At 35.9% G+C, this 22,480-nt stretch overlaps 1 protein-coding gene across 3 annotated transcripts in view; it reads left to right on the top strand.

Moving 5' to 3' along the window:
- The first annotated feature begins 12,278 nt into the window (after nt 1-12,278).
- LOC108037196 (zinc transporter 2) overlaps nt 12,279-22,480 on the top strand; it is an 11,819-nt gene continuing 1,617 nt past the window's right edge. Inside the window, exons 1-7 of one of the 3 annotated variants that reach the window (XM_044460799.1) lie at nt 12,279-12,461; nt 17,329-17,888; nt 17,981-18,136; nt 18,245-18,407; nt 18,650-18,803; nt 20,359-20,616; nt 20,915-21,041. In XM_044460799.1, the coding sequence (XP_044316734.1) occupies nt 17,589-17,888; nt 17,981-18,136; nt 18,245-18,407; nt 18,650-18,803; nt 20,359-20,616; nt 20,915-21,041 (1,158 nt within the window). In that variant the 5' untranslated portion in view covers nt 12,279-12,461; nt 17,329-17,588. Of the gene's footprint in view, nt 12,462-17,313; nt 17,889-17,980; nt 18,137-18,244; nt 18,408-18,649; nt 18,804-20,358; nt 20,617-20,914; nt 21,042-22,480 lie in introns of all 3 variants that reach the window. The other 2 variants (XM_044460800.1, XM_044460798.1) reach the window with 2 other exon arrangements.

The raw sequence follows: 22,480 nt of genomic DNA, 5'->3' as shown, positions 1-22,480 counted from the left end.
TCCCACTTCCTAACTTTACAAACACCAAAGTTATGGCATTTCCGATCAAACAGTTATATGACAGCTATATGATATAGTGGCCCGATCCGGCTCGTTCCGACTTACAGTGCCGCTCAACTGAATAGGTTTGAAAATTATTTCTTCTATTTTTACTTCTCTCTTTGTTCCTATGGCATTTGTGCCTTCTTTCTTTTTTGTTTTGAACATTCATTTGTTTTCTCATAATATGACAACAAAAATTTAACGGGTTGTATGCAACGGTAAATCAGAATTTTGCTTTCATCGTGAAATTCGCTAAATGTGTGTTCTATTTTTGGCTCATCTGATTAGGTTGGACAACTTTGACTTCACTTTGTGACTGACTGCGTGATTGAAAACATATAATTTCTTTTGTTTACTTAAATCTAAAGTAATTGCTACCATTTTTTTTTAATATGGGTCGCGGAAAATCTTTAACCGATTTTGAAAAAGGTCACATTAAAGGCTATATTGAATCTGGCCTAAAACATAATGAAATAGCAAAGAAGATTGGTCGAAGTCAAAACGTGGTAAGCAATTTTCTTCGTAATGAAGCCGATTACGGGAAAAAAATGATAGGAGGAAAAAAAATATGCTACGACGGCATCAGAGAGGCGATTAATCCTTCGAACTGCTTCGAATTCCCACCTGTCTGCCAGTAAAATCAGGGATGAATGCGGTGTAAATGCTAGTTTGGCAAAGGTAAAACGAGTTATTCGGAGTGCTAAACACTTAAAGAGATTAAAAATAAAAAAAACATCCTCTCAATGATGGACGGAAGGAAGCGCGACTTCGATTTGCGCGGGATCACATGACATGGAACAAGGAGTGGAAGGCTGTGGTCTTCTCCGATGAAAAAAGTTCAATCTCGACGGACCGGATGGCTACAACTATTATTTTCACGATATGCGAAAAGAGGAATGCTTTTTGAGTCGTCATCACTCCTGTACAGGAGGCGTAATGGTTTGGGGAGCCATATCGTTTTATGGAACTTGCGAGCTGCAGTTTGTTTCATCAAAGATAAATGCAAATGTCTACAAGACTGTGCTCCAAAAGGCTTTTCCCCAGTTTTCCGAAATTTTTGGACCTATTCAATGGACGTACCAACAAGACAACGCCCCCATCCATACAGCCCGGGTTACAAAACAGAGGATTAAGGACCAGAATGTGAACTTGCTCGAGTGGCCGCCATACTCCCCAGACATAAATATTATCGAGAACATTTGGGGACTTTTATCCAGGAGAGTGTATGAAGGGGGAAGACAATTTCAAGACTCGGCGACCCTGGTTGAAGCGATTAAAAAAGCCTGGGCAACTATTTCACTGAGTGAAATTGAAAAATATTACGATTCCTTATCAAATCGAATGTTTGAAATAATTAAGAATAGGGGGGGTCATACCAAATATTAAATAATTCAGAAATAATGTCTTTTATTATTTAAGTTACCAAGTACCATGAAATATTGCTGTGAATAATTTTTTTAATAGTTTTGTTGGTCAAACCTATTCACTTGAGCCAAAAATAATGTAGGTTTTCAGCTATGTTTTTAAAAAAAGATAAAAAAATATAAAACCAAACCAAAAAAAAAAAAAAACTTTTGTATTTTATAAAGAATTGATCGTTTTACTTAAAAAAATTTATTTGGTTTAAATCCGAGTGCTCGTTATGAAGATATTATGTTCTAAGTCTAAAAAAGAAGTCAAACCTATTCAGTTGAGCGGCAGTGTATATACTACCTGCAATAGAAGAACAACTTTTGGGAAAGTTTCAAGCAGATAGCTTTAAAACTGAGGGACTAGTTTGCGTAGAAACGGACGGACGGACAGACGGACGGACATGGCTAGATCGACTCTCCTGGTGATGCTGATCAAGAATATATATACTTTATAGGGTCGGAAATGTCTCCTTCACTGCGTTACAAACTTTTGACTGAAATTATAATACCCTCTGCAATGGTATAAAAATGAAGAAAATCCTCGATTTAGTGCGCCAGAATTGAAGGCCGAACTCTTCGCCGACCATGCACTATGGAGTTTTTGACCTCTTTATGTGGCATTTAGTCATTTTTTAAAAATGCTCTAATTAAAAAAAAAATGGGAATGCATTAACAGAACATCAAACTGTTATGCCTCATACTCAAAATGTTAATACTTAACAGCATATGTTAGCAGAACAGCTGTAAAATCAGCTGCTGCATCCGAAAGCACCTGCGCTAAGTTTGCAATTTTTTTGGAAGTGTTTCTGTGGAATTAATTTATTCGTGTAAAACACCATTTGAAAAGAAAACAAGAAAGGAAAGCTAACTTCGGGCGGAGCCGAAGTTGTAATACCCTTGCAGAATATTCTGCAAATTATATTCTCCAAAATTATTCATATGATGCATTCTTAATACTCATAAAAAATCCCAACTTCCTAACTTTAAAAACACCAAAGTTATGGCATTTCCAATCGTTCAGTTATGTATATGGCAGCTATAGAATATAGTCGGCCGATCCTTATGAAATTTGATATGTCGGATTGATTGGGCAAAAATAAAACCCATAGAAAATCCCAACTTCCTAACTTAACAAACACTAAAGTTATGGCATTTCCGATCAATCAGTTATATAGCAGCTATAGGATATAGTCGGCCGATCCTTATGAAATTTGGTACGTCGGATTGATTGGCCAAATATAAAACCCATAGAGAGTCCCAATTTCCTAACTTAACAAACAGCAGAGTTATGGCATTTCCGATCAATCAGTTATATGGCAGCTATAGGATATAGTCGGCCGATCCCGGCCGTTCCGACTTATATACTGCGTGCAAAGGAAAGAAGGGTGTGTGCAAAGTTTCAATTCGATATCTTTAAAACTGAGAGACTAGTTCGCGTAGAAACAGACAGACGGACAGACAGACGGACAGACAGACGGACATGGCTATATCAACTCAGGAGGTGATCCTGATCAAGAATATATATACTTTGTAGGGTCGGAGATTTCTCCTTCACTGCGTTGCACACTTTTGACCAAAATTATAATACCCTCTGCAAGGGTATAAAAAAGAGGTTGCCCCGACAGAAGCTGCCATAAAAGCCCAAACCATAACATGACCCCCTGCCATGCTTGACTGTAGCTTTTAGGAGTTTGCTTTCTAGCTCTGTATTAGGTCGCCGCCAAACATATTAAACCAAAAAAGTTACATTTTGACTCGTCTGCTAATAACACGTCATTCCAAAACGAAATCGGAAGAAGAATATGCTCCATTTTTCCTAATACTGCGTACAGCTGTTAAAAGCCATGTGGAATGCAAGAATGTCCGATTACCGATAGGATTTTTTGCGCCGATCTTCTGCAGATTGTCTATGCAAGTTGGTTTTGCGCATTTAAAACTAAGTTTGTGCATCGAGTTCAGAGGAATTTCAACATGGAACAAAAAGGCAGAGAAATCTCAGTTGAGGAGCGAAAAATGATCATAAAATTCTTTTTGGACGGAAAATCCTATAGAGAAATTGGTGCTCTTGTTGGTAGAGCCCATTCCTCCATCCAAAGGGTTATAAACAATTATAACTCGACTGGGAGTATCCAATCAAAACCTCGTTCTGGCCGCCCGCCCCTGCTAACCATTCGCGAACAGAAGACTATTGTTAAGTCTGTTCAGCTTAACCCGAGGACTACAGCTCATCAGGCCAAGCTTCAAATCGAGGAAAGCTTTTCCAAAACTGTTTCCGAGGAAACTGTACGCCGTGTGATTAAAAAGGCTGACTACCATAGCAGAGTCGCACGCAAGAAACCAATGATTTCTGTGGTCAACCGACAAAAACGTTTAACGTTCGCCAACGAGTACATTTCAAAGCCTCAAGACTTCTGGAACAAAGTAATATTTTCCGACGAAAGTAAATTCTGCATATTGGGAATGAAGGGAAAAGTCTTGGTGTGGCGGAAAAGCGGAGAAGCCTTCAAAAAAAGAAAATTTAGTAGGCACGGTGAAACATGGAGGAAGCGGTATTATTAAAATTGACGTTCATCGAGACAATTATGGATCAAGGACTATATATTAAAGTGCTGAGAAATTGGGGCTGGAAAGTGAATATTGGTTCCAGCAAGATAACGACCCTAAGCACACTGCACAAAATACAAAAACAAAACAATTATTTAATAAAAACAAAATTTACAGGCGAGTCAAAATGTAACCTTTTTGGTTTAATATGTTTGGCGGCGACCTAATACAGAGCTAGAAAGCAAACTCTTAAAAGCTACAGTCAAGCATGGCGGGGGTCATGTTATGGTTTGGGCTTTTATGGCAGCTTCTGTCGGGGCAACCTCTTTATACCCGTTACTCGTAGAGTAAAAGGGTATATTGTATTCGTGCAAAAGTATGTAACAGCTAGAAGGAAGCGTTTCCGACCCTATAAAGTATATATATTCTTGATCAGGGTCACTAGCCGAGTCGATATAGCCATGTCCGTCTGTCCGTCTGTCTGTCCGTCTGTCTGTCCGTCTGTCTGTCTGTCTGTCCGTATGAGATCTCGGAAACTATAAAAGCTAGAAGATTGGCATTTTGCATGCAGATTCTAGGAGTTCCTACGCAGCGCAAGTTTGTTTCAAAAAGGTGCCACGCCCCCTTAAACGCCCACAATCGCTTATATACGATTTTAAAAATTTAAATATTTCGGAAAAGTAAAAATGCAGTTTTATTGTGTTTATCAATACCTATCGAAATGTAGAAGAAATTTTTCAAATCGGACCATTCGTTAAAAAGTTATGCGTGATCAAAGTTTCTATCTCCATCTCCCTCGCACTCCCTTTACCTGAGTAACGGGTATCTGATAGTCGGGGCACCCGACTATAGCGTTCTCTCTTGTTTTTTTAAGTTATCATGGATGTCCAAGATGTACCTACAGATTTTAAAGGAAAACCTGCTCCAAACTGCTGAAAAACTGGGCATACGCGATCGATTTCAATTTTACCAGGACAACGATCCGAAGCATTCAGCAGGAATTGTGAAGGCTTGGCTTGTCTGGAACTGCCCTCATGTCGTCATAACGCCAGCATAGTCTCCAGATTTAAATGTGATCGAAAATTTTTGGGAAATATTGGACATCGCTATAAGGAAGAGGAAGATTTCGAACAAAAACCACCTGAAAAGTGTTCTTATGGAAGAATGGCCAAAAATTCCAGTGGAAACCACTAAAAAGTTAGTTTCTTCCATGGGAAATTGTATCAAAGCTGTCCTGAACCAGAAAGAACGACATACAAAATTTTAGCTTTTAAATTACAAATAATAAGTTAAGTAGAATGAACTGCACGAAATAAGCTGCCGAATGAAAAAAGCCTGTACATTTTTGTTTTTATTAAATAATTGTTTTGTTTTTATGATTAAGAAATTCGCTTTTGATAATAAACATGTTAATATTCCCTATTAATATACTGTATTTAAATTTTTCTGTTATCTTAGTTTAGCAGGAATAACGACTTGAACTTTTTTTAGGTAACTGCACGAAATAAGCTGCGAGCCACTGTACATATGTATGTACAGTAAAATGGACAGGGCAAAACGTAATATAAAGCCATTCGATGGCGAGAAGTCCGCAACTTGGAAATTTAGAATTAGGGCTCTATTGACCGAACTGGATGTACTTTGATGAAGATGGTCGTTGATGAAGATATACCTGAGAAAGTGGATGATCAGTGGCAGAAAGCAGAGCGTTGTGCAAAAAGTACGTTAATAGAAAACCTTAGCAATTCGTTTTTGAACTTAGCTACAATCGATATAACCGCGCGCCAAATTCTTTGAAATTTGGACGCTGTATATGAACGAAAAAGTCTGGCGTTACAGTTGGCAGTTCGCAAACGCTATCGAGTGAAATGTCCTTACTGTCCCACTTTAAGCCTAGTATCCAGATCGACAAACGATTACGCTAGCGTAAAAACTTTAATCTTTCCAGTGTGACCAAAATTTTGAGAGTTCATCAGATTTATGCGTGCTACGGTCGTACTGTCAATCAGCTGGGCTAGTTGACAAGCAGTTAAAATTCAAATATCGTTTTTGCGGGAAAGAGCTTTTAAAAGATATTATCAAATACCTTGGCAAGACAAGTCTGCCGCTGTACAAAGAAATTAAAAATCAATACAATTTAAATTTAACAGTTGTTTTTTTTAATTTACTGATAATTATTTGCTTTTCATATCTGCACTTTTATTGTGTATTTTCGTACATTCTGGCCCTAAAAAACATTTTGCTCTGACAAGAGGCACCCCAGATAGTATAATGTTATTTTGTCCTCACATGTAAACACCTGCAATCGACTTTTGTGAGTTTTTTGAGTTTTTCCCTCCATTTCTTATAATGTTCAGTGAGAAGCGCACGCCAAAAGATTAAATTTTTTAAGAGAAAATTTTTTAATCTTTTCGCTAGGGTTCACCCAAAGTTCATTTCCGCAGACTGGCAACGCTATGGAATTTTCTGGTATTTTTTCGTCGATCAGGGGACCGACGTGAAAAAAAGGCCCGACGAAAAGTTAACGCCAGCCTCTCGCTCTCTCTCATGACTGGCGTACGGTTTTCGTCGATCTGGATACTAGGCTTTACTATTTTTGATGAATTGATAAGTGTGTTGTTGGCCGCAGGTGCAAAAATAGAAGAGATGGATAAAGTGTATCATTTGTTGATTACATTGTCTTCGGCTTACGATAATGTCATTACAGCAATAGAGACATTAACAGAAGATAATTTAACATTAGCATGCATTTGTTAAAAATAGATTGCTAGACCAGGAAATTAAAATTAACCAGGACGGAAGCTAACTTCGGCAAGCCGAAGTTTTAATACCCTTGCAGACTTTGCCGAAATTGCTAAAACTGAAAAAGTAGCGAAAGGAATAAGGTATACATAAGTAAACTAGATTTGCATCGTTTCATGTCAATTGCTTTTATACTGCAAAAATGTCATATAAAAATTGAAAAAAATGGATATTTTCGCAGCCTTTAACAATTTTTTCCTACTGAAGCTATAAGATATAGACGTCCGATCGGCAAGCGCTTTTACCCTAATCAAGATATGCGTATATAAATAAGACTTGGAAAAATGTATGTCAGTAGCTTACACACTACGCGAAAAATTCAGAAAATCATCAAATTTTGACCGATTTCACCCTATTGTTCCTACACTCATAGCAAAATTAACCCTAAACAAGAAAGGAAAGCTAACTTCGGGCGGAGCCGAAGTTGATATACCCTTGCAGAATACTCTGTAAATTATATTCTCCAATATTATTCATATGATGCATTCTTAATACTCATAAAAAATCCCAACTTCCTAACTTTAAAAACACCAAAGTTATGGCATTTCCAATCGTTCAGTTATATGGCAGCTATAAGATATAGTCGACCGATCCTTATGAAATTTGGTATGTCGGATTGATTGGCCAAAAATAAAACCCATAGAAAATCCCAACTTCTTAACTTTACAAACACCAAAGTTATGGCACTTCCGATCAATCAGTTATATGGCAGCTATAAGATATAGTCGGCCGATCCTTATGAAATTCGGTATGTCGGATTGATTGGCCAAAAATAAAACCCATAGAAAGTCCCAACTTCTTATCTTTAAAAACACCAAAGTTATGGCTTTTCCGATCGTTCAGTTATATGGCAGCTATATTATATAGTCGCCCGATCCGGCTCGTTCCGACTTATATACTACCTGCAATAGAAAGACAACTTTTGGGAAAGTTTCGAGCAGATAGCTTTAAAACTGAGGGACTAGTTTGCGTAGAAACGGACGGACGGACAGACGGACAGACGGACAGACGGACAGACGGACATGGCTATATCAACTCAGGAGGTGATCCTGATCAAGAATATATATACTTTATAGGGTCGGAAATGTCTCCTTCACTGCGTTGCAAACTTTTGACTGAAATTATAATACCCTCTGCAAGGGTATAAAAATTTTAGAAATTCGCCCTAAAACTTAATTTTTTCTAAATCCAAGAAAAGATTTCTATTTTCAAGGAATTTTTTTCTCAAAACAAGAAAACTTTTCTTAAATCAAGAAAGTGTTTCTCAAATGTAGAAATTGTCGCCATAAACTAAACTCACCCTAAATCCAAGAAAGAATTTCTATATTTTAGTAAAAATGGTACTTATTTTTATACATTTTTTTCTTGAAATTAGGAATTCTGCCCTAAAAAATTATTTACCCTAAAAAATAGAAAAATTTTCTCAAATTAACCTTAAAAATTCGATAACCCTAAAAAATAGAAACGCTTTCTTATATATAGAAATATTTTCTTAAATATAGAAATATTTTCTAAAAAATAGAAATTAGTCCCAAAATATAGAAATATTTTCTATAACATAGGAAACATTTTCTAAAATGACCATAAAATTGATCTAACCCTGTCTGAGTAGCCTAGGGGTTAGAACGTTTGACTAGAAATCTAAGCACCGGAAGTTCAATTTCAGCTGCCGACATCTTTCTTTTTTTTTTTTTTTTACTTGTGTTATAAACACAGATGAGAAGTAATGCTTAGAACGACTAAATTTTTACCCTTTATGGAAAAGTAATTAAAATATTTTTTGTCATATGAAATATCATCTTAGAAAATTTATTTTAAATATTTCGACTTTCACAGTTGCGACTTAACGAGTTCTAAAAACTTTTTTAAACTAATATTCTTCGCAAACGCCCCATCATATAGTCTTTGGTTGGCCATGCGCTCTTCGCGCGCGACCGTGGCTCCATTCAATGTCTTTGAACTCACGCGCGGGAGACCTGGGTTCGAATCCCACCGACGGACGAATAAAATTAAAAGTTTTTTCGGATAAGATACTTATCGGATTTTACTAGTAAGAACTGAAATAAATCATAATTGTACCAATTTCTCTCTCTCTCTCTCTTCCCCACAGAATTACAGTTGAAATCGATATTGGCAATTCATTAGTGCAATACTAATACAAACTTTGTGACTTTTCTGAATGAAAAGCGAAGTGCTTAAATCATATATGTACATATAATATACACATACATAAATATACATAAGTCCATAAATCCTGAATGAAAAATTACATCATTTTTTCTAATTTTTAGAAAAAATATTTACTTTTAAGAAATATTTTTCTATTTTTTAGAAAAGTTTTTCTTGTTTTTAGGGCTCTTTGCCTTAAATTTTAGAAAGGAACGCCCTTTATTTTAGAAAAAATTACCCTACAATTTATGGTGCGATGCCTTTGAAGTCAAAAATAAGGCGAATTTCTTGTTTTTAGGGTTAATTTTGGTATGAGTGTATGGGAGCAATATGATATAGACGTCCGATCGTCACGCGCTTTTACCCTGATGATGCATAAAAAAATAAGATTTGGAAAGATTCATGTCAATAGCTTTTACACTGCGCGAAATATCTTCCATTCTTGAAAGTTATATCCGATTGTTCCTATGGGAGCTATAGGATATAGACATCCGATCGGGCCGGTTTTCAAACTTGATCTGCGTACACACGTTTTAGGACGACTGTGAAAGTTTCAGATCGCTAGCTTTTAAACTGAGCTCGCAAACGGTATTGAAACAGACGGACAGACGGACGGACGGATAGACGGACAGACGGACATGGCTATATCGACTCCCCTATTGATCTTGACCAAGAATATATATACTTTATAGGGTCGGAAACGTCTCCTTCACTGCGTTACAAACTTCTGTCCAAAATTATAATACCCTCTGCAAGGGTATACAAATGATCATAATGACACCAGCAGGAAAGCGTTATACACGATTGTTCGAAATAAAAACAACAATAATAAAAACAATTCATTTAAAAATCGCGTAACTAAACAAAAGAAAACATTGAAGGGAAATTTTAAGAATAGGGTTAGATGTCACCACTCTGACAAAGGGGGACACATTAAATAGGATTGCTACCAATATAAAAAAATTCTAAATGAAAGAAAAAAAGATAATAAAAATTACGAAATTGCGATCATGGTAAAAGAAGTGCAAGAAAACCCCGCGATGAGTCGCTGTACATTGATTGTGTGTATCGCTGTGGCCAAGCAAGGCGAATATATTTACGAATCTAAGCGTGGCATTGTGCGTTTGCGCATTGACCACGAAATAACGCTGGAGGATGTGCTGTTTTCTGAGCAGGCTGCTGGAAACTTGATGTCTGTGAAGCGCCTACAAGAGGCGGGAATGTCGATCAAATTTGACAAAAATGGAGTAACCAGTATTAAAAAAGTATTAAAAGTTTTTTTTTTCATTTTCTTTTCTGAATGCCTTTATTTTAAGGCACTAATACAATTTTAGCTATAAAATTAATCTTTATACCATTAAGATTATAGAGGCAAATATGATCATTTTAAAAAAAGTGCCAAATTCGATAAAGTTTTAACCAAATAATAATTATATATTTTAATTAAACCCAAATGTGCCAAAAAATTTGGTTCAGGGAAATTTGGTCCATTCTTTGGTTTTGTATTTCTAATAAATTATTTTTAAAAGATAAATTAATGAAGTCACTTGTATTTAACAATAAATTAATGATTCTATCTAAAATTATTTGTTATATTATAATATCAGCATATTAGGAGAAGAAAAATAGCCTTATAGTTTAACATGCTTGCTGTGCCAATAATTAAGTTTGTCACTGTATATGTAAGAGTGATCTGATCGTTTTTCTGGGTTTTCCCCGTATCCTTGCAGCAAATGCTGGATCACATAACTATCCGAGAATGCACACCACCTACACTAAGTACATAACAATTAGAAATGAATATATAATGTTAAGTTCATAATTTCATAGATGTTATTTCTGAGGGGGCGTGTTGGAATACCCTTATTCCTATACAGAAATACCATTTAGTTCTTATCCATTTTAGGCATTAATGAAAGCCTAGCCTTTGGTCACACTGATAGTTGTTCTTCCCTTTTCTTGTGACATCTTCTTGAGCTAAGTTGTATTGCTGGTGTTGCGGTTTATTTAAATCATATATCATAAAACATAATTCCTTCTGTGTAATTATTGGGTATATAATCAACAAAAACCACATATATAACAAATTAATTGTATTTAAAAATAAAACAAATGTTTTATGAACAAATCAATGTAGTTATTAAACATAATGATAAGAATAAAATTTTGTTATCTCAAAGAATTTAGTAAAATTATTTTAGGAAAAGTATTAAAAGACGCCCTTCATAAATGCGGCTTTTTTGATGGTAAATTATGGCTCAGTTGGAGCACGATTTTCACATCTATCCAAAATCCCAAACGCTCCGCTGGTATTTGCTCTGTGATATGGCTAGAGAAAAAGTGGGAGAATAAAAACCAGATCATTCGAGAAGCGTGGCAAAAGTGGACAGAAACTAAATAATAATGCAAGGCCTCACTTGGTTTTTGTTCTTTTCGAATTTCCGATCGCTCAGTTATATGGCAGCTATAGGATATAGTCAGCCGATCCTTATGAAATTTGATAGGTCAGATTGATTGGCTAAAAACCCATAAACCCATAGAAAATCCCAGCTTCCTAACTTTACAAACACCAAAGTTATGGCATTTCCGATCAATCAGTTATATGGCAGCTATAGGATATAGTCGGCCGAAAATAAAAATTGAGCGAACACAGAACAACTGAGCAACTGAACAAGTGACCAACTTAACAGCTGAGAAGAAAAATTAAGAACAGCTGTGAACATGTTCACTCATTTTTTTGTTACTGACTCATGGGTAACCCCACTTCAATAGACGCGCACACACAACACTATACAATGATGTTATTATTATTATTATTTAATTAACATTAATTTATATCAAAACAAAACTATTTCTCTACTCAATCAAACGAATACATACCTTATTTGTGATCCGCATCGTGCTTTTGTGTTTCTCATTTGAGAGAATTTTTTAAAAGAAGAGGAAAATTCTGGTTTGTTATTAAAAATATTAAATTTTTTAAAAGTAAAAATTATGTGAACATTTATCTGCGAATATCAAATTAATCCTAAAATTTGTTGTTGTCGTTGTGTGCGTACATATCGAGTTATTCTGGCTTGTAGCTATAATTTATACGAGCCGGATTGGCCAGTACGCCCACTGTGCACTGAGCAGTGAGCAGTGAGCACTATGGATCACTTAAATCAACCGAGTCACTCCACTCGAGAGAGGCAGCTGATTAGCACTTGGCCGAGAGCGAGGTGCCGATGCCGGCACTCAAGACCCACTCTCCCTCCACACACACGGACCACAACTGAGTCGACGACGCCGTCGCCGCTGTTAGTTGAACTTCACGCGCCGCTGCGTACGCCAAGAAAAAATGAGAGCAGGTGCTCGCGATTGAAAATCGTAAATAAGCAAAGTGTGGCTGAAATCAGTGTAAATTCTTCAACAACAAACAAGAGAATGTGAAGTGATCGAATTGAAAACAAGATAAATTGCACCGCAGCGGAATATCGTAAACCATCAACTGTAAATATCGCAAGCCAGCATGAATGTTTACATAAGTAGTCAACAACAATCATTCGGTGGGAAGCAGAAAACGAACTTTGAGTAGAATAGAATAATAACACAGCCCGACAAAATATCACTTTTATTTGATGTAGGACTAAGTGAACATGATTATGAAAAAAAGTATTTTAACACATGATTGTGTTTGCTAAATTCTACCGTTTTGGTTAATTTTTATATACCGATTCTTAATTCCACTATAAATCTCGAAAAATGCAAATTTATTGAACTTTAGTTCGAAATATAAACTGTGTTATGCATTCTAAAATAGTATGGAAGTGTTGAGTAGTGGATAAATCTGCGGCTTACGATCGAAGTCCTCGGTTCAAACCCTAGACCCTTAAACAACTCCTTTTTTTAAGCTTACTCTTAAATATCTACCCACTTTAAGGCTTTACGACAATCCATCCCAGCCCTTGACCATCCAAACCAAAGACACTAAAATGCACAAAGCGTTAGCTTCATACAACTGGATGTCAAGAAAAATTTGTAGTGGGGATTTTTGATGCGGACCCATTATCTTATTGATGTGCATAGTCTCTTTTTGCTTTTATTGTGTTACACTTGCTTACAAAATTAAATCAACAATTTACTACTGAAACGAAACTTACTTTTTTTTGCAGTTGGAGTCCTTTTAAATTGTTTTTATGTTACCATTTTTTTTTTGGAAGTAGTTATGTTTTTCAATTGCAGGCAGTATCTACATATATATGCAAAAGCCACGACTTGCCAAATTGATTTTTTTATTGTTTCTTTAAATTTTGTATAATTTTTTTATTTTTAAATTTTGTATACAAAATTTAGAAAATATGAGAAAAAGTAGTTTTCGTAATTTTTAAACGACAATAACACTGGCTTACAAATTGAATTCGACAATTTACTCTGGAGATTAAATTTTAATTTTTTTATTTTGATCATTTAGTAGAGAGAATATTCTTCAAAATAAAAATTACCGTTTTAAACTGTAAAACTGTTAGCTCTTTTAAAGTTTCATCTTTAGTTTTTATACGTGTATTTTTTAAAGTTCCAATTTATGGGGACAGCTTGTGAATTTTACCAAGCACCTTAAAAGATGTGAACTTTTGGCATCTATAAAAACAAATCAATTTTTAAAGCATAAGATTATATTCGTGATAAAATTACCAATTAATGACCAAAATTGGTCTATCAAAACTCAAGATAAAAACCAAGATAAAACGCTATAGTCGAGAGCCCTGACTATTGGATACTCGTTGCTCAGGTAACAAAATAAACATGTCCTAAGAAAACAAACGGGTTTTAGATGGCGCTGGCGTGTCAACACCAAAAGCTAAGTGCGTGCAGCATCCCCGCCCCCACTAACAGATCTTTCGCATTTTTTTCTCTCTGAAATATAATAATAATTATATGATTATAATTTAATCTTTCCGAATAACTTCCAATTAATGGTTTGATTTAGAAAATTTTTAGTTTGTCGAGTAACTGGCCTCTGCAATTTATCAGAGTGATATGACAGTCTTACAGTTTCGGACGGACAGACGGACATTGGATGATCGACTGGGCTTTTTCTCCTAAACAAGAATATATACACTTTACACTGTCGAAAACGCTAGCTTCTACCACTAACCATACAACATGTTGTAGGGTTAGTGCTTCTACATACTTTTCAACGAATGCAATATACACTTTTACGCTATTCGATTAGGGTGAACCTTTAGCCAGTTGGTCAGTGTATTATGAGAGCGATCGTCTCCCTTACAAGTGGGCGCTCAGTTTCATTAGCAACAGAACGGAAACACGTGAGAGTCACAACTTTGATCATTAAGCGCTGGCATATTCAAACCTGTTGGGAGGTTCAATGGACGTTTTCGCCACCCTTTGTTTTATTTAGCTTTGCTTTTTGCTGAGTGATAAGTATATATACTCTAAGTTATTTTAATTCAAAATGCTCCCGCAACTCGAGTGAACTAAAATTAGCTGCAGAAGTACACTAAAAGAATGCGCTGTCGCAAGCCATAAATAAACTGAATCAAAGAAATAATCAAATGAAAACACCAAAAACCGACTCAATTTAAAAAGTCATGACAATAAATTTTCATCAAAACTTAATTCTCCAGCCGCAAGGTTGCACGTACTTTTTATCAGTTCCCGTTGGAAATTACACTCAATTATTCTCTGCGAGGACTGATATTCGTCATATCTGTTAGAAGTCACCATTTATTTGTTAAAGAACTTGAAATAATAAGCACGTCCAGCAAAGGGTGCGGAGACGGACAGACGGACATTCTTATATCAACTCAGGACGCGATCCTGATCAAGAATATATATACTTTATAGGGTCGGAGATGTCTCCTTCACTGCGATGCACACTTTTGACCAAAATTATAATACCAACAAAATTATTCCAATGTGGGATTCTATCTTGCGGTGCTCAGACTTCTGGCGAAGAGTTAACCACTCGGCCGATAACAAGCTGTGGTGATAACACCTATCAGGATTTACAGCGCCGGTTCGAATTTCAAAAATGGAAACAAATTCTATGTTTGTTACAGTGAACAATTTTAGTGAAAGTTTTAAACTTAAATCTATTTAATAAGTAATTATTCACATAAAATAAAACATAAACTTTTTTAACATTGCGTTCTTTTTGCTTAAATATGTTTTGGAAAAGGTAAAATCAACAATGTAAAGTTTCACATCACTTTACTTTACATTGCTGATTTTAAATTTTTGAAGTAAAGGTTATGTATTAATGTTCACAAAGAAAAACTCTAATAAATGTAGTTATAGGTTTGGTATTTGGCAAACAAAGAAATATATATTTTTGATAAAACCACTCAATCCAAAATAGTTTTCGGTATTAAAGGACTGTGAAGATATAAAAAATGTTGCTCTACTTTAACAGATTTTTAGAGACTTATTGCAACTTAATATATGTGTAAAATGTTTAACGTCTTAAATTTTTATAAATATAAGCGATTTGTTTTTCTGATTGCAATGCACTTGACGGTTAAAATATAACGTTAGTACAAAAAATATTTTTCGAAAATATATATAGTGCAGTTAAATACTTAACATGATTTATACAGATTACATTTGTTGATAAGATGGAAATGAATCTACCCGAATTTCAACCTAACTTTAAGGAGTTTCTATTAAAATTTGGTAAAAAAAAATTTCTGTAACATTTTTTTTCTATGTGCCAGTGTGATATGGATATAGGTCTCGACAAGTTAACCAAAGTTTGTTAGTCATTTTCTGGTGCTTTGACACCTCTAACGAGAAACGTGGAGCTTATCACAACTCAAGTGCCCCAAGGCAGCGAAACAATAAATGCGTGAGTCTAACATAAAACAAACCTAATGATAAGAAAGAAACAAAAAAAGCGTTAGTAACTCAATCACACTACACACATGTGAGGGAAATTATCGTTGTTTGGTGAACACATTATAGGGAATTGAGTCTGAGGTTTTTATCGAGGGTAGGGCTAAACCGAACGACTGTACAATTTTGGTTCCGTATATTCTGTTTTTATACCCTTGCAGAGGGTATTATAATTTTGGTCAGAAGTTTGTAACGCAGTGAAGGAGACGTTTCTGGCCCCATAAAGTATATATGTATATTCTTGATCAGAATCAATAGGGAGTCGATATAGCCATGTCCGTCTGTTTCAATACTGTTTGCGAGCTCAGTTTAAAAGCTAGCGATCTGAAACTTTCACAGTCGTCCTAAAACATGTGTACGCAGATCAAGTTTGAAAATCGATCGGACGTCTATATCCTATAGCTCCCATAGGAACAATAGGGTGAAATCGGTTCAAATTTTATGATTTTCAGAATATTTCGCGCAGTGTGTAAGCTATTGACATAAATTTTTCCAAGTCTTATTTATTTACGCATATCTTGATTAGGGTAAAAGCGCTTGCCGATCGGACGTCTATATTTTATAGCTTCCGTAGGACAAAATTGTTAAAGGCTGCGAAAATATCAATTTTTTCTATTTTTAAATGACATTTTTGCAGTATAAAAGCAATTGACAAAACTATGTAAATCTAGTTTATTTATGTAATCCTTATTCCTTTCACTACTTTTTCGTTTTTAGCAATTTCGGCAAAGTCTGCAAGGGTATTAAAACTTCGGCTTGCCGAAGTTAGTTTCCGTCCTCGTTTTAAAATAAAAAAAATTTTTTTTTTTTTTTTTTTATTTTTTTTTTTTTTTTTTTTTTTTTTTTTTTTTATTATTATTAATTTAATATATTATTAATAAAATAATTTTTTTTTTTTAATTTTTTTTTTTTTTTTTTTTTTTTTTTTTTTTTTTTTTTTTTTATTATAAAAAAAAAAAAATTAAATTTCATATTTTAATATTTTTTTTTTTTTTTTTTTTTTTTTTTTTTTTTTTTTTTAAAAAATTTTTTTATTAAATTTTTTTTTTTTTTTTTTTTTTTTTTTTTTTTTTTTTTTTTTTTTTTAAAAAATTTTTATAATTTATGTTTTTTTGGGAAAGGGGGGGGGGGGGAAAGGGGGAAAGGGGGGGGAGGGGTTTTTATTTTTTTATGGGGGGTTTTTTTTTTATATATATTTTTTTTGGTGGGTGGTCCCTCTTTTTGTTTTTTTTTTTTTTTTAAAATTTTCCCCTAAGGGAAAAATGAACAATAATAGCCTAAACTTGAAAATCGTTAAGAGCCACTTTAAAAACAATTTTAATGGTTTATTTTCTTTTAATTCAAAGAAATTTTGGTTAAATTAGGATTATTTCTGTTTTATACCAATACGTTACCATATGATACCATTTAAGTTACACATTCATAAGCGTTTAAATGTATTATGTATTAGTTTAAATTTTCAAAGGGATGCACGAGGAGGACTCGTCAGTAGACTGAGCCAGAAAGGGGCGATCACAATGCCTGTAACTGATTGACTTAATGTGACAGATGCCTGTGCACAAACGCATATTAATTATGATAAATGCGATGCCCACATTGCGTTAACTAAACAACAAAGATCCACGTCTACATAAGCAAACGCTGATACAGCCACACGCACAAAGGCCAGTTCAAATAATAATAACAAAGGATACCGCACCGCACCGCAAACCGAAGCCAAAGACGATGCCAAAATATCACAAGCTTGACAGCGCCCTGCCGCCCACCGCCTCCGAATACGAATTCGACTGCGAGGAGAGCTTCTCGCTATTCTCTGGAGATAATCAGCCGTATCCGGGCCTCCAGCAGGAACCAGCCAATCGAGCCGGTCGCCTGCCAAGCGGCCAGGGCAAGGACCTCAGCCTCAACAACAACGGCGTTGAGAGCTGCGTGGTGACGGCGAGGACGAAGAGCGGCCGGATTTCAGAGGAACAGACGTGGGAGGTGCCGCTGTTGTGCGACAGCGATGACAACGCCAGCAACCAGGTGAGGACGCCTTATTGCAGAGTACAAGTGCACCGCCATCCAACGGCCATCCAAATGCCACGGACCCACATATGCACACTTATATTTACAAGCAATTGCAGCACTCAGGGCACGGGCGAATTGAATTCGATGTGGAGCTAGAGTGTCGCAGCGGTCAGCCGGGATTCGGGGCCAATCTGAAGAGCAAATCCGCAGAGGAGGCCAAATTTAAAATTCTGCTCGCGGTTTCCCTGTGTTGCATATTTATGGTGAGAAGGCGCCCGCCACCCTCCATATGTGTGGGCACGCATTGCTTATTTAATTATGATACATTTCATGCTCTGCGACGCAACCACCGCACTTGACGGCAACCACAGATCATTGAATTCCTTGGCGGCTACGTGGCCGGAAGCCTGGCCATTATGACGGATGCAGCCCATTTGGCATCTGATTGCATTAGTTTCGTCATCGGTCTGGTTGCCATTTGGGTGGGCGGTCGGCCGCCGGATGAACGCATGTCCTTTGGCTACAAACGCTTCGGTAAGTAGCCAATTACGTTTGACACCATGCTAATGAGTGCACCGCACCCACACTCGGATTGCTCCGTGCCACCATGATGCATGTTAGTTCCCTTCTACCCTTCACCACAATAATGCATTTATGTCAGGCACTCCATCTGTCTGGCAACAGGCAACCCCCAATCCTTCACGTCACCCTCTTGGCCAGTTACTAACTCGATTTTCCCTGATTGTTTTGTCTTCTTTCTTGACTATGGTTGGCAGAGGTCATCGGCGCTTTGGCCTCTATACTGGGAATATGGCTCTTGACCACCTTGCTCGTGGTGGTGGCCATTCAAAGGATCTACTCTCAGGATTTTGAACTGGACGTCGATATAATGATGGTAATATCAGGCATTGGCATTGGCATAAACATTGTGTAAGTTAAAACTTTTTGTTACTAAGTATGTTCATGAGGACTCCCCTCAGTTGTCTTAATTTTAAGGCCATACGCTAATCTCTTTATTTATCGCATTTTTGTGCATTTGAGGCATCAAAGAAGGAACAAGTTAAACCAAAACAAGAAAAGAATTGCTTCCGGCGAGCAGAGGTTTATATACCCTTGCAGTTACTACAAATCGACTACATTTTGATTTCTATGCGTAGATTACTAAAAACAATGAAGCTTTGTCGATTTTGCGATGCATTTTGCCATTATTTCTATGGCAACTATATGATATTGTTGTCCGATTTTAATTTAATTCAATTTAATTCCATTATATTTAAATATTACCAAATCCCAAAGAACAACAAAAAAAATAAAAACAAAAAAGGAAAGCTAACTTCGGGCGGACCCGATAGAATATATATACTTTAGGGCGGAAACCTTGCTAGACATATTCTGTAAATAATATACCTTCTCCAAAATGATTCATATGATGCATTCATATGACCTTGCAGTTCTTAAAAATCCCATACATTCCTAACTTAATAAAAAACCAAGTTATGAGCATTTCCAATCGTTCAATTATATGGCAGCTATAGGATATAGTCGGCCGATTTTAATTTAATTAATTTAATATAATATTTAAATATTGCCAAAAATCCAAAGACCAACAAAACAACTTCTAACTTAACAACCATTCCAAATTATATTCTCCAAAATTATTCCGATCATGATCAGTTATTAATAGCTATAAAAAATAATCAGACTACACAAACCTTATGAAATTTGCGATAAGTCGGATTGATTGGCCAAATATAAAACCCATAGAAAATCCCAGCTTCCAGTTTCAATTCGATATCTTTAAAACTGAGAGACTAGTTTGCGTAGAAACAGACAGACAGACAGACGGACAGACGGACATGGCTATATCAACTCAGGAGGTGATCCTGATCAAGAATATATATACTTTATAGGGTCGGAGATGTCTCCTTCACTGCGTTGCACACTTTTGACCAAAATTATAATACTTTCTGCAAGGGTATACAAAAAGAAAAGAAGAAAACTTTGGCAAACCAAAGTTCATATGCCCTTCCAGCTGTTACAAAAATTAAATATTCTATATTTCGAAACTGGGATTTTCTATGGGTTTTATATTTGGCCAATCAAATCCGGAAAGAACCTACCGAAATATCATAAGGATACGGCCGACTATATCCTATAAAAGCATTGTTTTTTAACAGAATTAGTTCCTTGGTGATTTTTAATGAAGTCCAATTAAGAATGCATCATATGAAATAATTCTGTTGAAGAATATAATTTACAATTGACAGTATTCTAATATTAGCAAAAAAATAGCGCAAGGGTATATCAACTTCGGCTCCGCCCGAAGTTAGCTTTCCTTTCTTGTTTTTACATAAAAAACATTTGTCTGCATCTACTTATAATTGCCTTTACTATTTGTTAAATTCAACACACAATTTTGTGTGGAAATTTTAACTATAGAAATTGGTTTTACCAAATTACCATTCAAATATGTAATTTTCAACAGAATGATGTTCGTTTTGCACGGCTCCTGGTTCGTGGGCATCAGTGGGCACGGCCACAGTCACGGCCACAGTCACGGCCACAGTCACGGTCACGGCCACAGTCACGGTACACGGCCACCCAGTCACGACTCCTATTCACTTACTGACCCCAGCGGAGAGAGCTTTCTGATGACGACGCCTGCAGCAGAATCGGAGACGACTGATAAAGTTCCAAACGGTCATAATATTGTTATTACAAATTCGTCAATGGAGCAGCCAGGGTAGGTAGTTATAACACACAACCCAAAATATGAAACACAAGTATTGATTTAATTGCAATTTTATGGTATACGTTAGCTTTGGTTTGAAATCGCAAAAAACCATGGAATATCCAGATCATAAATATTTTGTCTTGCGACTGTCGAAAATGGCATGTTTTATGGGAAGTGATTCAAATTTAATTGGGTTTCTGCGACAGTTTCCCCAAACTAATATCGCATTAAGCTAATGTTTTGATATTCATCTGATTGATTTTAATCAATATTTGCTGCTAACTGCTCTTTCCTTCTCTCTCTGCAGGGCGACGAACTCGGAGCTCTCTCACGAGGAGAAAAATTTGAACCTGCGAGCAGCCATGATTCATGTGATTGGAGATCTGGTGCAGAGCATTGGCGTTTTTCTGGCTGCCGTCCTTATCAAATTTTGCGTGAGTTTTTTGTTTGGACATACGGGTAAACTTATTATTGTGTACGAAAGATCACGTAATGACGAAATGCACCGAGCGTGTGTGAAAGAAGACTATTTTGTAGACGCTTTAATTAAATAGTGTGATTTTAGAAAATCGCTTGGCTTTGGAGAAAGAGCAGCACAGGGGGAAAATGTCAAAAAATTCGCAAGGTTACCTTCTTTCTAATGTTTAATCTACCCAAAAAGAATTGTCATGGGATCAACCAACTTTTACAGTAAACTTACTTTAAAACTTAAAGGAAGAAACACTATAGTCAACTGCTTCGAGTATCATTAAATATACTGTGAAAGATCTCGTGGTTTTTATACCCTTACACAGGGTACTATAATTTTGGTGAGAAGTTTGTAACGCAGTGAAGGAGACGTTTCCGACCCTATAAAGTATATATATTCTTGATCAGGTTCAATAGGGGAGTCGATATAGCCATGTCCGTGTGTTTCAATACCGTTTGCGAGCTCAGTTTAAAGCTAGCGATCTGAAACTTTCACAGTCGTCCTAAAACATGTGTACGCAGATCAAGTTTGAAAATCGACCTTAAGTGATTTTTATATTTTGACTTTAAACAAAAATACATTTTTATATTTTTACTTAAAAAAAAAATTTTAAATTATATTTATTTTGAGACTTTTATAATACAAAACTTAAAAATTCGCTCAATCAAAAACAGTTCTCTTAGGTGATAAAAAATAATTTGATATTTTCGAGCATAACAAACTGTTATTCTCAAACATATCATTAGGACATTTTCTCGTATCAGGTTGGTACGACTTTTCCATATCAATCTGATACTATTTTGTCCTTACCAGTTTATATCTTTTTAAATGAGTGTATTTTGTTATAAGTGTATCTTGTTATTATGCTACATGACGTAGCCATGTTGAAAGGAGAATTGGTACTAGTTCTCAGTTGTGCGGACGGATATCCGGCAAGAGTGCTGACACTAGAGTACAGGGGAAACTTTGGTCCTCGTCCTCTCCACCGTTTTATATAGCACCCTCAACTTGGTCAGTGCAGCGCAGAAAATAAATTCAATCATTTTCTATATATCCGTAGATTGACGTGTCATTGGGCTTACGCCGAATGTAGTTCGCACCTGAAATAATTGAAACCTGCCATTAAAAATAGCAGGAATTATACTTTAACGCCCTCTTGAGCCAATTTAGTTGTTTAAGAACAAAAAATAAAAAAGCCAATTGAGAATACTCTGAATTATATTCCCAAAATTATTCCAATGATGCATACTTCGACAAGCAAAAAATCGACATCCTAACTTTAAAAACACCAATTGCATTTCCAATCGTCAGTATACACTATAGGATATAGCATCCTTAAGAAAGCAACCAAAATAAAACCCAACCCACTTAAACAAACACCAAAGTTAGGCATTTCAGCCCAAT

Source organism: Drosophila rhopaloa, unplaced genomic scaffold, assembly GCF_018152115.1.
Source record: "Drosophila rhopaloa isolate 14029-0021.01 unplaced genomic scaffold, ASM1815211v1 contig_227, whole genome shotgun sequence".
Lineage (NCBI taxonomy): Eukaryota > Metazoa > Arthropoda > Insecta > Diptera > Drosophilidae > Drosophila > Drosophila rhopaloa.
Note: the sequence above shows the minus strand (reverse complement) of the source record. Positions and strands in the feature narration are given on the sequence as shown.